At 44.4% G+C, this 17,297-nt stretch overlaps 2 protein-coding genes across 2 annotated transcripts; both read right to left on the bottom strand.

The window, feature by feature from the left end:
* Nucleotides 1-1,267: 1,267 nt before the first annotated feature.
* Nucleotides 1,268-13,559, bottom strand: smc2 (structural maintenance of chromosomes 2; the record flags this gene model as incomplete). Its single annotated transcript, XM_080848588.1, has 24 exons — nt 13,299-13,559; nt 12,859-13,008; nt 12,630-12,752; nt 12,502-12,540; nt 12,303-12,413; nt 12,124-12,168; nt 11,755-11,988; nt 11,278-11,427; nt 10,627-10,860; nt 10,086-10,245; nt 9,667-9,784; nt 9,274-9,412; nt 8,766-8,885; nt 8,402-8,606; nt 7,864-7,999; nt 7,473-7,597; nt 6,881-7,074; nt 5,349-5,492; nt 4,570-4,764; nt 3,921-4,121; nt 3,332-3,448; nt 2,446-2,606; nt 1,890-2,037; nt 1,268-1,447 (listed from the first exon to the last, which is right to left on the bottom strand). The coding sequence occupies exons 1-24, from the start codon at nt 13,464-13,466 to the stop codon at nt 1,268-1,270; spliced, it is 3,597 nt and encodes a 1,198-aa protein (XP_080704714.1). The 5' UTR covers nt 13,467-13,559.
* Nucleotides 13,560-15,519: 1,960 nt separating this feature from the next.
* Nucleotides 15,520-16,500, bottom strand: exoc1l (exocyst complex component 1 like; the record flags this gene model as incomplete). Its single annotated transcript, XM_080848587.1, has 3 exons — nt 15,520-15,780; nt 15,975-16,138; nt 16,380-16,500. 3 exons carry the CDS (start codon nt 16,498-16,500, stop codon nt 15,520-15,522), a joined length of 546 nt encoding a protein of 181 aa, XP_080704713.1.
* Nucleotides 16,501-17,297: the final 797 nt, after the last annotated feature.

Here is a 17,297-nt window from a genome sequence, read left to right as displayed (position 1 = left end):
TGGCGCAAGGACGCGGAAGATAAGTTACGGAGGGCTATTTGAGGTGGTGTGCAGTGCGCCACTGCAGCTGCGCCCATGATGGATGTTCCATCACACGTCCAAACAAAGGCCTCCCCTCTCAGCTAATTAGTCAGAGAGGGCCCCTATGCTGACAAAAACATGCGACCCTGAACGTGAGCCTCGTCTCTGCCTAGCCCGGGGGCTCAGTCAGCCTGTCTATTGTTCATTAGCACTGTGTGTCTGGTGCAAACGGGGGCCTCCCCTCTCCCTTTCCCTCCTGACTGCTCCAGCACATCTAGAAATCAGAGCACCCGTCCCCCTGCCTACCCCGCGACCCCCCTCGCTGCCCTGGCAACCACACCACGCCAACAGTTACCAGGCAACCAGACTGGGCTGGATCCCCGGGCTACGTGCTAGTGTGAGAACAAGTGTGTGTAAGTGGATACTGTGCATTGCCGTGTGTCTGCACAAGAAGGTGTGAGTGAGGTTTGGAAGTGAAGGAATGTGAGACATCTTACATATGTTGATATTTTCATGTGTTTTGGCAGAGAGAAAGGATACTACGGCTGTAAATAAGGTTCACACTTTCGCTGGCTGGAGGATTTTGTGGTGAAAAAAAGTTGCAAAAGGTTGTCGAGCATAGCTACATTAGGACTCAAAATGTTTCTATTCTGGTGAACATCTTCACTGTTAACTGCTTTTGGAATTCCTATTCAAACGGAAAACGCTGTCAGTGTGTTGTTTGCACACTTATGTAGTCAACCTGAAATATTAGGTGTCAACTGAATCAGAGAAGAGTTATAGGCCTGAGATTGAATCGTACTTGGCTCTCCCTGGCTACACAAGCAGACGAATTCAGTGGGGAGAACCTCGATCGTTTCGAGCGTGTTGGTAGAACTCTTTCTTGGTCAAAGTGAGACACCTTGTGGCTACAATGATACTGCAACTGTTTTTACTTAGTGGTCAAAACTAAATTGTGGTTACACTAAATTCCCCTTTTCCTTGTACAGAAAAACGAATCTACCAGTCAGAAAAGTAATCATGTTTCTGTATAACTTTATTAAATTGACCATAGAGTGGTTGCATAAAATCGCATATGGGCAGAACCAAAAAAAGATGGTTCAGACATAATTTAGCATGGAAACTGTTAACTGACGTTGCATAACATCCAAAGTTTCAGAGCTAAAGAAACACAGAAATGGAAACGAAACAAACGCAACACATAAAAAAAGAGACAGGAAACAAACACAGAGTTGAGAAACGTTAGTTAATGGTTGCGCTGCCTCTTCTCCTTGAGTTTGGCCTTGTCCTGGGCCTTCTGGCCTTGACCTTTGCCCTCCTGGATCTGGGTTGTGCGTGTCACTGCCGACACGCCGTCCACAAACTTGGTCTTGTAGAGGACGTTGGCATTGGTGAACATGCCATCCTTCAGCGAGACGACAACGAACTGGGAACACAGACACAGGAGAACGCAAGTTTCATTTCATTTTAGGTGAACATAACCAAAAACAGAGATCTCATTTTTGGTTTTGCATAAATACAAGACCCTCCAATTTCAACCAATCTAGTTTATTGTGAATGTAAACAATCAATTAACTTCAAGTCTTAAATCCCAGCTACTGCTATCCTCAAAGGGGTATCTGATTCTTCTTTACATGGATTCTCCTGCTCACCTGGCCTCCTTCCCTGAATGCCAACTAGAATGGCACCTTGCAGTTTGCCATAATACCGTAACCAACCCCCCCTTGTGTTGTTTAATTTTTAATGATACATTCACTTAACGTTACTTGTCCCTGTGATGAAATTGTTTAGCTGAAAGAGTTTAGGGACTTAAAGATAAACCTAATTAAAATTTTAATGTAATAATTTAGAGGTCTATTTGCTGGCACCTGCGAGTGTGTGAAGTGTGTGCGGAGCATCTGTCCGATGTTCTGTGTGTGAGACAGGTCCAGTGCGGCGTCCACCTCGTCCAGGATGTAGATGGGGGCGGGCTTGAACAGCAGCATGGCCAGGATCAGAGACAGGGCCACCAGAGACCTGCAGGGGCGCATTAGCGTTAGCATTCTTCTGACCTTTGACCCTTATAACAGGCCATTAGAGACCTGCAGGGGCGCATTAGCATTAGCATTCTTCTGATCTGTTCTTTGACCCTAAGGTTAGGGTTAGGGTGAACAGTAGCATGGCTAGGAGACCTGCAGGGGCGCATTAGTATTAGCGTTAGCATTAGCATTCTTCTGATCCGTTCTTTGACCCTAATAACAGGCAATTCTTATGGAACATGTTGTTCCTTTAACCATCCAAAGGTTCAGTATAGACACCGTGACTATCATGCTATCATTTGCACAAATAGTTTTAAGAGTCATTCATCTAGACACGAAGAGTTGAACAGTCATTCATGGAGACACAAAGACTTTAAGAGTCATTCATGGAGACTGGTTGACTCACCTCTGTCCTCCACTGAGTTCTGTCAGGTTCTCCTTCCAGGTGTTGCCCAAAGCCACCTTGAACTCCAGGCCGTCCAGAACCCCACGGCCTTCAGGCGGGGCAAGCCGGGCGTCAGAACCAGGCAGCAGGGTGCCGAAGATGGAGCCGAAGTCCTTATTAACCTGTTCATCCAAACAAGAAAAAAATCAGCTAATCAAGCTTCAGTAACACCATAGTGTATCTAGTCCCTACACCAGCTAATCAAGCTTCATTAACACCTCAGAGTGTATCTAGTTCCTACACCAGCTAATCATGCTTCATTAACACCTCAGAGTGTATCTAGTTCCTACACCAGCCAATCAAGCTTCAGTAACACCTCAGAGTGTATCTAGTTCCTACACCAGCTAATCATGCTTCATTAACACCTCAGAGTGTATCTAGTCCCTACACCAGCTAATCATGCTTCATTAACACCTCAGAGTGTATCTAGTTCCTACACCAGCTAATCATGCTTCATTAACACCTTAGAGTGTATCTAGTCCCTACACCAGCCAATCAAGCTTCAGTAACACCTCAGAGTGTATCTAGTTCCTACACCAGCCAATCAAGCTTCAGTAACACCTCAGAGTGTATCTAGTTCCTACACCAGCCAATCAAGCTTCAGTAACACCTCAGAGTGTATCTAGTTCCTACACCAGCCAATCAAGCTTCAGTAACACCTCAGAGTGCATTTAGTCCCTACATTAGACAAGCGGGTTTCAGTAACACCTCAAAGTGTATCTAGTCCCTACAGCCAGTCAGCCAATCAGGCTTCAGTAATGCCGCTGGCAAAGAGTCAGAGCCTCTTCTTGGAAGCATCATGTAGGTGATCAGACACATTGACACACTCGGCCTAAATCCGTCATACCTTTTGCCAGGCCACATTCAGAGCCTCATTCTTCTTCTCATCCAGCTCCTTAATGGTCTCAAGGATCTTGGCCTTGTCATTCTCCACAATTCTCTTCTTTTTCTTAAGGTCGTTGTACTAAAAGGGGCCAAAAGAAAAGAAGCAACTTTCACATAAAACTACAATATTAAAGGCAAAATAACCAAGCTAGTGTTATCCAGGCATTTTAAGGCAGAGTCTTGCTGTGAAAGTTCAGAGAGGTTAGATGAAGACTTGACTATTGCATAACTGCTTTATATAACAATCAACTTGCATGGACATCATGTTTCATGTCGTGTGAAGTGAGGCTGACTTGCGGCTGAACCTTTATGCAGGAGCATTACTAGAACAGACTTCTTCATATATTACTGAAATAGCAAGCATGCAAAAGAGGTCTTCAAAATGAGTTGGCTTTGCTAAGCTGTCAAAATCTGTCTGTTTTAATGCTTTGATCGTGTTACATTGATCTTGAGTGTATTGTATTGACAGTGTCTGTGACCATAAACAATCAGGTAAAATAATAATACTAATAATAATAAAATAATCCTAAAAGTCTTCGTGTGGTCCTCACCCTCTCCTCGGCTTCACTCAGCATGTTCATGGCGCGCCGGTTGACGTTCCTCTCCAGCTTCTCCTTGGTCTCCTCCAGCTTCTTCAGGCGCTGCCCCGCCTCCTTGGGGCTGTTGGACTTGAAGTCGTAGGCGGAGTTGGGCTGGCCGAACAGGTGCCGCTCCGAGGTGATCCACTCGTGCTCCGCCAGCATCCGGGCCACCTGTGAGGACACGTCCGCACTCAGGGGTCAAGGGTCAAAAGCAGAGTAGTGACATCTCCAACCCTTAGTGCTAAAGTAACGCTAGGCTAATATTCCAACAACATGGTCACACCACATACACCAATAAGAGTGGCTTTACCCCAACCTACATGTCGTACCACATACACCAATAAGAGTGGCTTTACCCCAACCTACATGTCGTACCACATACAGCAATAAGAGTGGCTTTACCCCAACCTACATGTCGTACCACATACACCAATAAGAGTGGCTTTACCCCAACCTACATGTCATACCACATACACCAATATTAGCGGTTCTACACAAATAAGAGTGGTTCTACACCAACCTGCATGTACGTAGGAGTACGCATTTCACATCCAAAAGGTGTAATAATGTGTGCTTGTGTGTGCATGTGGTATACATTGGTGTGGTATACATTACTGACCCTGGCCTCTGCGTCTGCGCTGTCCTTCTTGTGTTTGCTGATGTTGTGCTCCAGCTCCTTGATCTTCAGCTGCGCCTCGTTGTTGTGCTCACGCAGGCGGTTGGCCTCGCCCGTCTTGCCCTTGATCTCCCTCTCCTGGCCCAGGATCACCTCCTTCTGCCGGGTCAGCTCCTCCTGCCTCTCCCTCACCGCCTCCTACACACACAGACACACACAGTTTCCCCGTGGAGAAAACAACATTACAACATTACACTCCTGCACAGACACACAGTATCCTCGTAAGGAATACAACATTTAACTCTGCTGCACCGTTGCCTTCCTGACATTGAAGAGTTTTTCTTTGACTTTGTGAGCCCGGATAAACACAATGCTTTTGTTTCCGTATCTTAAAACAATTATCTGCCACCAAATCAAATCAAACTTTATTCATAAGAGGTATGGCGCATTTCATAGGAGGTAACACAATGGGCTTCACTGATAGAAATGGGGGGGGTACACCGTTTCAGCCTTCTTAGGTTCCCTGGCAGAGTATTCCAAAGGCTGGGAGGACAGAAACTAAAAGCTGCCTCTCCATCTATCTTGGTCCTGGCTTTTGGAACAGTTAAGAGTTCAGTGCCTTCAGATAGGAGTTTTAATCTTTCATTCCCTGTTTGAAAATCTCTCCTCTCCTGTCCTTCTAAAAGTCTGCACACCCCACACCATGTGCTCCTCCTGTCTCCGGTCCTGTCCTTCTGGGAGTGTGCAAACCCCACACCATGTGTTCCTTCTGTTGTCTGTACCTTATTGGCTGCGACGGCTTCGGACATGGCCTCGATCTGCTCCTGGACGGCCTTCATGGCCTCATCCACCGCCTCAATCTGCTGCTGGTAGCCAGCCTGCTCCCGCTTCAGGTCCTCCAGCTCAAGGGACACAGTGTCCACCTCCTGCAGAGACAGAGAGAGACAGAGACACAGACAGAGAGACAGACACAGACAGAGAGACAGACAGAGAGAGAGAGAGAGAGAGAGACAGACAGAGAGAGAGAGATGTTGGAAATGTCTTTATTGGGAATATAACATCTCGTTTTCGAGGGGGTCCACAACACAATCAGATTTAAACATACATTAAATGAAAATAAACATAGAAACAACAATAAGACAGGACAAACAAAAACAACACACAACAAACGATCAGCAGAATGAGATGAAGGGAGAACAGAGAAAGTTGAAATGAGAGAACCACACAGCGGTCAGTTAACTGTGGACATGATGGCCCATCAAAGTATTGATTTTCCTTCCCAGGTGCTTTTTCAAGCCCCGGGGCGGAATTCTCCGAGCACCAGATGAATGAAAAGGGAGAAAAGGAGCCAAAGCTGTAAATAACAGCGTGCTAAAGCCATAAACATATACACAAACACACACACACACACACAGCTTTGTGATTTCATCAAAACAAGCTCTTCAGAGCTGGGTCTCCCCCAGCCTACAGTTAGAACTTCACTAAAGACTGAACAGGACCACTTCCTCGGGTGATTTACCAATGCCACTGAAAGCGCTAACAGGAGCAGTATGCCTGGCAATAACCATGGCCTGGGGGAAGACCTGCCAAGAACCAGATCAATATCCCTGTCTCTTCTCCCTGTAGCGCTGTGTGAGCACTGAAGAGGAAGTCTGACTGATGGAGAGGAAGATGAAGTCTGACTGATGGAGAGGAAGACTGACTGATGGAGAGGAAGACTGACTGATGGAGATGAAGTCTGACTGATGAAGATGAAGAGGAAGTCTGACTGATGAAGATGAAGTCTGACTGATGAAGATGAAGAGGAAGTCTGACTGATGAAGATGAAGAGGAAGTCTGACTGATGAAGATGAAGTCTGACTGATGAAGATGAAGAGGAAGTCTGACTGATGAAGATGAAGATGAAGTCTGACTGATGAAGATGAAGTCTGACTGATGAAGATGAAGAGGAAGTCTGACTGATGAAGAGGAAGTCTGACTGATGAAGATGAAGAGGAAGTCTGACTGATGAAGATGAAGTCTGACTGATGAAGATGAAGAGGAAGTCTGACTGATGAAGATGTAGAGGAAGTCTGACTGATGAAGAGGAAGTCTGACTGATGGAGAGGAAGTCTGACTGATGGAGAGGAAGTCTGACTGATGGAGAGGAAGTCTGACTGATGGAGAGGAAGTCTGACTGATGAAGATGAAGAGGAAGTCTGACTGATGAAGATGTAGAGGAAGTCTGACTGATGAAGATGAAGTCTGACTGATGAAGATGAAGAGGAAGTCTGACTGATGAAGATGAAGTCTGACTGATGAAGAGGAAGTGTACCTGCTGCCGCTCTTTGAGCTTCTTGTTGTAGGCGTCCGCTCTGCTCTTGGCCTCGTTCAGCTTCTTCTGGGCGGCCTTCAGCTCCTTCTCCCGCGTGGCCTCCTTGTTCTTCATCTTGTTTTCCAGCACCTTGTACTTCTCCTCGGCCTTCTTCTGGATCTCTTTGGTCTTCTGCAGAGTGGCCTCGCTGTCCTCTGAAGAAGAACAAACACGGCGAGGGCCATTCAGTGCCAATTCATCACATTTAAGGCCATTTGTATGCCTTACCATCTCAATTGTTTTTAAATGAAAAAGGTCTATAAAGTATTGTGTGCCCAATATTACATAGATGAGATTCTAATTCTTTTCAAAGTAGTTATTTAAGGGCACATCATTGCAGTGAGGTCTGGATGCGTAAGACTTCAAGGATCAATTACCCCAGAAGAGAAAGGGTTTCAAAGCTATGGCTCTGTCTGTCATAATACTACTTAAATGATGAAGGGTAACAGATTAGACTACTTAGACTCAGATCAGATTAGTGTGCCATGGAATGTCCCGTTTGGGAGGATTACAAGACAGGATTACAACAGAGTGTGGGGCTGGGTGTGTGTACCGATGGTCTTCTGGAGAGCGTCCAGCTCCTCCTGCTGCTGGTGGAAGGAGCTTTGCTGAAGTTTGGTCTCCAGGATCTGCGCCTCCTCGGTCTTCAGGTCCAGCTGCTGCTTCAGGTGACGATACCTGCAGGGCAGAGGGAGGCATTGAGAAACATAGAGGACGGCAGGGCAGGGCAGGGCAGGGCAGACAGCACCAAATAAGAACCAACTGAAGACAATAGAACATTAAGGCACCCCTTTCCAGCTGCTGAAGAGGTCAGCAGTCTCAAATCCATAAATATGAACGCTAATGATATTCTTACAGATGGATTTATATTAGGACTTTATCTTGATCATCCTTCATTGCTTCCACTACAGTTGGATCTAAACAGTAGTTGGAGCAGAGCTCACTTCTCTGCGGTAGCCCTGAGGCCACCCATCTCCTTCTCCAAACTGCTCAGCTCAGCCTCTTTAGCCGTCAGTTGGTCCTGGACGTCCTTCACCTCAGCCAGTTTGGACAGCACTGAGGCCGTCTGGGCCCGCGCGCCTGAAACACATCATCAGATGCAGTTAGGAGACCGAGAGAGGGTTAGGGTGAGGGTAAGAGCTAGCACTGAGGCCATCTGAGGCGCCGCTCCTGAAACACATCATCAGCTTCTGTTAGAAGACAGAGAGAGCACCGAAACACAAGTCCCGCTCTCAAAGTGTAATGTGTTTTGTGTGTAAGCACTTCCTAAGTGCCATCGTTCACCTATTCAGTGGAAACCTCTGAGTGTGTATCATCTTTTCAGAGTGAATAATTCAACACGGCATTATGTGCTGCTAGACGCTAATAGCTGACAGGCTCCATTTACACGGCTCCAGGTAACGCTCAACATAATGAGAGGAAAATAGTGACAGGATCTCAAACTGTGTGTTGTGTCTGAATTTGGGGAGCTTGTTGCCGCACCTCCGGTCAGTGTTCCCTGTGGGTCGAAGACGTCGCCTCCGAGGGTCACTGTCTTGGTGCTGACGCGCTTATCAAAGGCCACCCTCTTGGCGTTGTCCAGAGTATCGCAGACCAGCGTGGTGCCAAAGACGTACTCCATGGCCTTCTGCAGCTCAGACTCGTAGCCCACGAGGGACAGCGCTGTGTGAACATTATCTGGGCCCACCTGAAGCCAAACACATCCAGTGTTAAGAAAACAAGCCATTCTGGTGGAGGCAGAAATGTACCAAGACCTTATAAAAAAGACTATATTTTGTTGACTATAGAAGGCGCATGCTTATTCAGGACTGCATTAATTGACTGTTATTGTTATTATGAACATTACCAGGTCCTTTGCATTTCTCACAACGTTGTCGTTCAGAGTCCTGGCTGATATTTTGTTGAGGGGAATAATTGTGTAGCGGCGCTTCAGTTCACCCTTTTCCAGAAGTTTCTTGCCAGTGACCTAAAAGGGGAAGATTCACCCGTGTGTTCATTGTTTACGTTGGACTGTTGCACTGATAGGGTATACAAGTGACATGATTATGAGGAACTAACTATGAGAATCAGCTGTTAGGTCTTAGTATGACATTAAAGCTATATTGCCTTCCGAACACATTTTAGGAATGTTATTCTACAACAGGTATGAAATGGATGCTATGTTATCTGCATCATAAGCTGTCAGATGTTCTGATGAAACGGTCATGTTTTAATCACGTATCACTAAGGCCATGCAGAGCCCAGTTCACTTTTGACTTGAGAAAGATATGGAGTTGAAATGAGGTTATAATGGTGTTGATACTGAGTTGATATGGAGTTGAAATGGAGTTGATATGGATTATTAAAAGACTGACCTCATTGTCTACTACCACATTGTAAAGCCTGCCTCCAGCCACCACCTCCAGGGCCGTGGCAGTGGATACGTCCCTGACAGAGAACAGGCTGGCCACCAGACCCTTCACCTTCTTCCTGTCCCAACTCCTCTCAGGATCCCTGTACAACACAGGCATGATCAAGACACGCTCAATCAATCATAGACACGATAAAGACACACTCAATCAATCACAGACACGCTCAACAGACAGACATGATCAAGACACGCTCAACCAACACAGTCATGGTCGTGTGCTCAACCAACTGAACGCCCACTGATGCAACTCTGAACGTGATGCAAAGTCGACTTGCAGTACTGCATTGATGGAATATTTACCCTGAACAATAAAAAGAACTACAGACTACAGACTTACGTATACTCAAAGCGGAGGTTTGGGAACTGGCCCATCAGAGTCTCGTAGGTCTCCCTCAGGCGGAGGACTTCTTTTGACAGCTGCCTCTTCCTTTCAATCAGACCCTCCTCTTTGCCGTCTGTGCCGATGACAGAATCAGTAAGCAATTCATAATGTATTGATTTCAATTCAAACTTTGTATTGCTTTTCAATTCACCGGTGGACATTGCTGCTGTAAGTAAATCCTTTTCATCCTTTAGTGTTAAAGCTAGTATATGACGTTGTGCTTCATCGTTACAGCTGGCTGCCATTCTTGCCAGGGTCAAACCTCTAGTCTTATGTTGTTAGTATATTATCATGGTAAAGGACTTATTTTATCATGGTAATTATTTAAAGGCCTTATTTCCATATGACAGGCATTGAACAGGGTTTATGCAGACCTTCATAGTTGAGCTTTTTCATTTCAGCATCAAGCTTGTCCTTGCATTTCTTAACGGCCTCAAACGCATCCTGGTCGTTCTTGTATCCGCTGTCCATCTTCTTCACCTGGGCCTGCTTGGTCTTCAGCTCCTGCTGCGCGTGCTTCAGTCGCATTTGGGCCTGAACATGGACACAACACACAAGAGACGAGCAACGAACAAGAGCAACAACAATTAGCATTAAAGATCTCTTGGCTCAACGCACAAGTAATAATAATAATATAATAATAATTCATTTTATTTTAACGCACTTTTCATTCAGAAGAATCTCTTGAGTGCCTACATATTAAAAAACGAATTATAATAATACAATAAAATAAAAAATTAGTTAACATAAGCATAATAGAAAACGTAGTGGTGTAGACCAAATACACCAAACATGTATGAAAGCAGCTTTTCTTCTCCGCTTCTCACTCGAGCCTCTGCTGCCATGTAATAGAAAGGCAGTGTCTGTAACGTATGGACTAAATAAGCCTCATTGACAGCAGCACCAGTACCACACCTGTTTGGCCTCGGTGTCTGATTTGCTGATGTCGTTCTTGCAGGCCATCATCTGACCCTGCAGCGTGGCCTCCTCGCCGTCCTCATTGGTGGAGAGGCCTGCGGAGACGGCGCGGAAGTGCTGCTGGGCCGCCTCCAGCGCCTCGGCGTCCTTATGACCCTCCTCCGTCACCGCCCGAAGCCCCTCCGTCGCCTTGGAGACCTCTGCCTCCTTGGAGCCAAGCACCTTTTTGTCCTGTGAGTGTGAGGGAGTGGCAGAGGTACACGTTAAACACTCGAGGGAGCGAGTGTGAGGGATTGGCAGAGGTACACCTTAACCACTCGAGGGAGCCTGGGCATCTAGCAATTACCACAAATCAATAAGTTGCTTCAACTGAATGCCTTTTCACATATAGAAATGATAATGACACTTATTGAACCTGGCAAGATACTGCTGCCAAAGTGCTTGATGTTATGGGCTCACTTTTACACCCAACTCAACTTGGCATCACAGCCACAAGAGTCTGAAGGATGGATTTTATTGGCATTATACAAACTCAAATGGAAATTAAATGGGATTGACTTGACAAAGTGAGAGGAAGCTAACATCTGAGGGCCAGAGACACATGTGAGGACTGGACTGGCCTCTGACCCCTGGCCTTTGACCCCTCACCTCTTCCATGTTCTTCACCAGGTCCTTCCGCTTCTTGGTCTCGTCCTTGAGGTTCTGCTTCTTCATGTCTAGTGCACTCTGGGCCTTGGCGTCGACCCTTTGCACATCCGCCAGTTTGTCCTCAAGAGATTTCAGGATGCCACCCAGCTCCTGAGAGTACAAAGAAAAACCCACATCAGTCTACATCCCCACTCATTAGACAAACATGGTCAGACACAACCCAGTCCCTCACACCCTCGTCTCTTAGACGTCTGAAGCAGCTCACTTTGTGGAAGTATGAATCTCTGGAGTAAATTCACAGGATGCACAGCACCCAGTCTCCCTCACCTGATCTCAGGAGTAAGATCACAGGATGCACAGCACCTAGTCACTCTCACCTTATCTCTGGAGTAAGTTCACAGGATGCACAGCACCTAGTCACTCTCACCTTATCTCTGGAGTAAGTTCACAGGATGCACAGCGCCTAGTCTCCCTCACCTTATCTCGTCGCCTCTCCAGCTCCTGGATCTCCAAGGAGAGTGCCTTGACTTTGCTCTCGTTCTCCAGCATGCTCTCCTTCAGTTCCCCGATGGCCCCCTGCATCCCCTGCAGGTCCTCCGCCGACTTCAGCTTGGTCTCCTCAGCGCACACAAACTGGTAGGCCACATAGAGCCTGCTCAGGTGCTCGATCTCTCGCATGAGTTTCTGGTACTCAAGGTATGAGGATCTTTCCTGAGAAGAGGTTCAGAAAAGAGGTGTAAAAGTTTGTCATCCAGCCATTAATAGTTTATTGCAATACTTTGCGGTGTGTTCATGTTTGAGGATTCAAAATAAATAAGTGACTGGAGAAACACAATGATTTCTTACCTCCTTCAGTTTCTGCATTGCTGGGGTAATCTCCTCATCCAAGATCTGATGGACACACAATCAAATACCAAATTAAGAGCATAAATTGATGCAATGCATTTATAGTTATAAATAATGCAGATTTGAAAAGTGTAAATAAAAATCTCTATTGCCAACAGCAGATTCAGTAGCAAACACACCGTCTGAATCTCCTTCAGCTTGGCCTCTTTCTTCTCAATGGTTTTCTGTGCACTGATCTTCTTGCATTCGTACATCCGTGTGCCAGCCGCCTCCTCAATCATGGCAAGAATCTAACAACAAAGTAAATCCATTTTAGATGATTGGTGAGTCCTGGTCATCCATCATTGACCACTACAGAAAGGTGAGGGCATGACTCACTTCAGGTGGCTTCATGTTCAGCACCTTAGTGATCCTCCCCTGTGGAAAGAGATATAACATTACTATAACGTTTATCAGCGAACAGAGGTGGTAAAATAAGGAGTTCCTGTTAGGGATTCATATCTTGCCTGCATGATGAGAAAATGCGGGTTGTTCACGTTGAGGCCGACGGAGCAAAACAGATCCTGAACTCGAGTATTGTTGGCGTTCACCCCATTGATGAGATATTTGTTCCTTCCACCGATTACCACCTACGGTACATAACGCAGTCACTAACTCACTCCATCTAATGGATGTTGACTGGCATTTAAGTAACAGCATAGATACATGCTAAATATCGTAAGAGACTAGCCTTACCTGTCTGGTTATGGTGATTTCATCATGCGTCTCGAATCCAAGAGGACTCTGTTTTTTGTCAGAGTTGTCAAAAGTGATTGAAACAGTGGCTTTCGTGATGCCAGCCAGTCCATTCTTGTACACCAGATCTTGAAGGTTGGTCGCCCTCACCTAAAACCGGCGTTTCAAATATTTTGAAATGACCCTTTATTGAAGGTTTTTACAACTTTTACTATCGCCAGAAAGATAGGTTATTGCAGTTACAATAAAACTACAATAACTCACCTTGTTGATTAACACTGTCTGATAAGTTAAATTACGGAAGTCACTAAGTGGCTAGTGAGATGACAATGACAAGCGAATAATGCAGCTAGCAACATCGTTACCTAACTTTAGCTTCCCAGGAGCTAACTTAGTTAACGCATTGACAGACTACAGTGTAACAGCAGCAAACAACTTACCTGAGATAAATTGGATATTCCAAGGAGAAAGCATATGGAGTCCAAAATGTTAGATTTCCCGCTGCCGTTCAATCCAGTGATTGCATTAAAAAGTGGATCAAATCCGTTGATTTCTGTCCTCTCCGCGTAGGACTTGAAACCCTCTAAAATAATGGATTTTATGTGCATTTTGACGCGAGCTTTCTTGGTGGGCTTTCGATTCCTTATAACTCACCAAACACAAGTTAAACCTTTCGTCTGGATCCTGAAAAAAATATATTATCAAAAGACAATACTCTCATCACACTTTTGTACCAACCACGTAAACAAGCCCATACGCGAACTGTTTGAAATTAAATTTTGGCGCCAGGCATGGAGTGTCTTCTTGCGGTCCTATCTGCGCCTGTTTTAAATTTGGGTCTTATCAGTAAACGTCACGAATTTCAAAAAATATTTCCGCATTAAATGTATATGATTTTAACCCGGAACCTCATACAACGCTGTCAGTTGTGACTTTCAGAACTGTTACATTTCAAAAAGACGTTATTTTTAAGCAGGACAGTTTGTCCAAGAAAAGGGGGCTTGATTGGCAAAACAGTGCTCAAGACTGCCACCTGTGGAGGGTCTGTCAAAAAATAGAAGAGCATTCTGTGTTTGTAGTAAAATGAAAACAGTGATTTAACCCCAATAAATATGACTTAGGGTACGTGCATTAAGTTTAATTAATTTGGAGTTGTTCACGTTGTATTGCCGTTTACCTGGGCAGTCCTAAGAATATCTGATGCTGAGCATTTAATACATTACAAGTCAGGTCAAGTCTTTTATTGTCAGATACACAGAACAACAGAGTCGGACTGGGTACTGAAATGATTAGGACAGGACACCATACCACACTACCATAACCTAACAACAAGACATAACATAACATATAAACATAAAAACATATAAGTACTCCAACATGATATAACATAACATAACTTAACAATAAGTATGAACATAAGATAAACATATGAAAAGACAGGGTAGTAGACCTACTAGATAAACAATAAATATACAATATAGACATAAATACACATACTAAGCAGATACTAAACAGATAAACATACCTAAAGTGATGAGAGTGCATTATTGTTCATTTAGGAGTCTGATGGCCTTAGGGTAGAAACTGTTCTCCAGTCTGCGGGTGCGAGACCGGATACTTCGGAACTGCCTACCAGAAGGCAGCAGGGTGAACAGTCTGAAGGATGGGTGGTGACAGTCTTTTAGGATCCTGCCAGCTCCTCGGAGGCTTCTTGTGTGGTAAATGTCCTGAAGGGAAGGGAGTTTCCTGCCGATGATGAACTCAGCTGATCTGACCACACTGCGTAGGGCCTTACGGTCCATGGCTGTGCAGCTCCCAAACCACACTGAGATCCTACCAGTCAAGATGCTTTCTATAGTGCATCTATAGAAGTTGGTGAGGATGTCTGGATTCATGCCAAACTTCCTGAGTCTCCTCAGGAAGAAGATATTACAACGGATGTATTTTTATTTGTATTGAATACAGTTACAAATTGATACAAATTGACAGGGCAGTAGGCCTATACATTGAAATAAGAGTACATACTTTATGGAAGCAACATGCTGTATAAAAAGTGTGGATACAAGTAATCAAATATGTACAGGGTAGCCAATGTGTGATTTCATGTAGCTGATATGTGTATAAGCAGAATGAGGAGATAAAACAAAGACGGGGGACCAGTGGGTTTTCAGTCAGCACCAGAACAGTGGACATACCACATGGTGAGAATGTTTGTTAGGGCGCTCTCAATAAAGTAAAGCTGACCAGAATATGCCATGACAGATAGAGATATGAAGACATTAGGTGTGTCATGCTATCTGGAACATAAGCATCTGCTGTGGCTTCACAATGTTTTAATCTTTTGTGTAATACGACAAGTTTGAATAGTGTGTAGGGGAGAGAAAAGTAAAACGTTTAAAAATGACAACTCAAGAACTTGGTGACAATATCAAAGTTCCAGTGGTCACATTTTCAATAGATATGTTGCACTTTCTGGACATTGACATGTGGCTAATACATAGATATTATTTTATAATTAATAACAACACTTTTTGACAGTGTAAAAATACAGCAATGTCCAGTGTCCCAGTCAAGGGGGAAGGTTTGAACACTGTATAATGCTAATATGAGTTCCTGCTCCAGACGTGACACCTTTTCAACAATGGTGATGCACTGGAAACATTAACCAGCAGGACACATGGAGAGCCACACAAGGTTTAAAGCATAAAAGCAGATTCTTGTTAACACTACGCAATCTCCATAATCGAAGTAATTGTTGCTAGATTGGATGTAGTTCTGGTCAAAGTTCTTTAAAGTGAGAGGGGACTGGCAATGTGAGCTGCTCAGGGCCACCAGAGAGCGGGCTAGAGAGTACTTTGCAGCACAGCTGACTGCCCGAACAAAACGAATGGTAGTGAAATGCATCAGGAAGCACGGGTCATCCTACAAAGAAAGAAGGAGGAGGAAGACATGTACATTTGATGGGTGTGATTTGATGTTTTATTTTTGTACTTTTTGTGTGAAGTGGTTGCAGTTCGATCAGGCTTACTCAACATATGTGGACACCACAGACAGAAAGACAGACATACAGACAAACACACAGTCAGACAGATAGATAGATATATTTAGGCTCTCACTATTTCAGGATTTCGTCCATCAAGCAGGGCAAGATCCTGCAAATGCCACACCTCAATTTTCTTGTAGGAGTCCAATAAAAAAGACTGTTTCGTCTTTTTTGTGTGAGATGTCTGACGCTTCCGGCATTGCACCACAGACAGCTGGACCTCCTTGTTCTTCGACACTTACAGCCACCATACAACAAAGACTTGTATTATCTTTTTTTTTTAAACATATGAACAGTATGGATATATTTACTCTATCATTGTTCTAAAAAGGTAATGCTGAATAAACCACATCCAACAATTTCAGCCAATTATTCAAATTTTCTAATAAACCTTTGTCATTTTGCTTTTACAATAGTTAGTCATCTTGGGCACTGACTGCCTTAATCATTAGCACTCAAAATGAAAATAATAATTTACCTGAGACACAGAGGAAATGCCTGCACTGCACGGGCTCCTCGATCTCTATGAAGTCTTTCAACGTCTGTCCCTCTGGCCAGAACAACCGTTTTTGCAACTCCTCTTTCAACAGCGATGACATGTTTCAATGAAAAAGGATAAGACACAACAAACCAAAAAAGGGACAATTACATGAAGACACAGCTGCTCCTGAGTCAGGGTCTTTTTTTGTGGTGGTTCTCTTTCTGTCTTCCTCTCTCTTTTTCTCTCACTCTCTTTCCTCCTCTTTGTCTCTGTCCTTCTCTCTCTCTCTCTCTCTCTCTCTCTCTCTCTCTCTCTCTCTCATTATTCATGAATATTCATTACATTTCCCCAGAGGACAAGGAAAGAACTTTGGCAATCAAACTTTTCTTCCATCTTATACAGCAATATTGCAGCTTCAATTAGGGACCATTAAAATCATTTTGGGCATGACAGGATACAAATAGATTTGACCTCCATTAAGCATTTTAGTGCCATTAGCCTGCTTTTTGTGAGTGAAATTCAAGACAACAGAAGCCAGTGCACGTGAATGTGTTTACAGGATGCACTGTAGCTTCACACCAGAGAACATTACTTCATTGAAAGTACAGTATATATGGAGGAACTTTGACACCATTATTCAATTCTCCACTCTGCTGTCACCTAATTCAATATCTGCTTTCAAAGTATAGTGAGAGCACTTTGGATTTAATGTGTTTCACCTGAATGCGGATGTGTGTTTCATCTTTGCTTTCCATAAAACATCTGAATGCATCACATGACTTTATCAAACAGGCTTACATGGCACCTTCCCATTTCGTATTATGAAACCTCATTTGTCTAGAAGTAATAGAAGTGGCTATTGTGTGTGTATGGTTGATATTGAAGACTCTGTGATCAATAGCCTCATACAGGTGT

This window comes from Sprattus sprattus, assembly GCF_963457725.1.
Source record: "Sprattus sprattus genome assembly, chromosome: 12".
NCBI lineage: Eukaryota > Metazoa > Chordata > Actinopteri > Clupeiformes > Clupeidae > Sprattus > Sprattus sprattus.
Note: the sequence above shows the minus strand (reverse complement) of the source record. Positions and strands in the feature narration are given on the sequence as shown.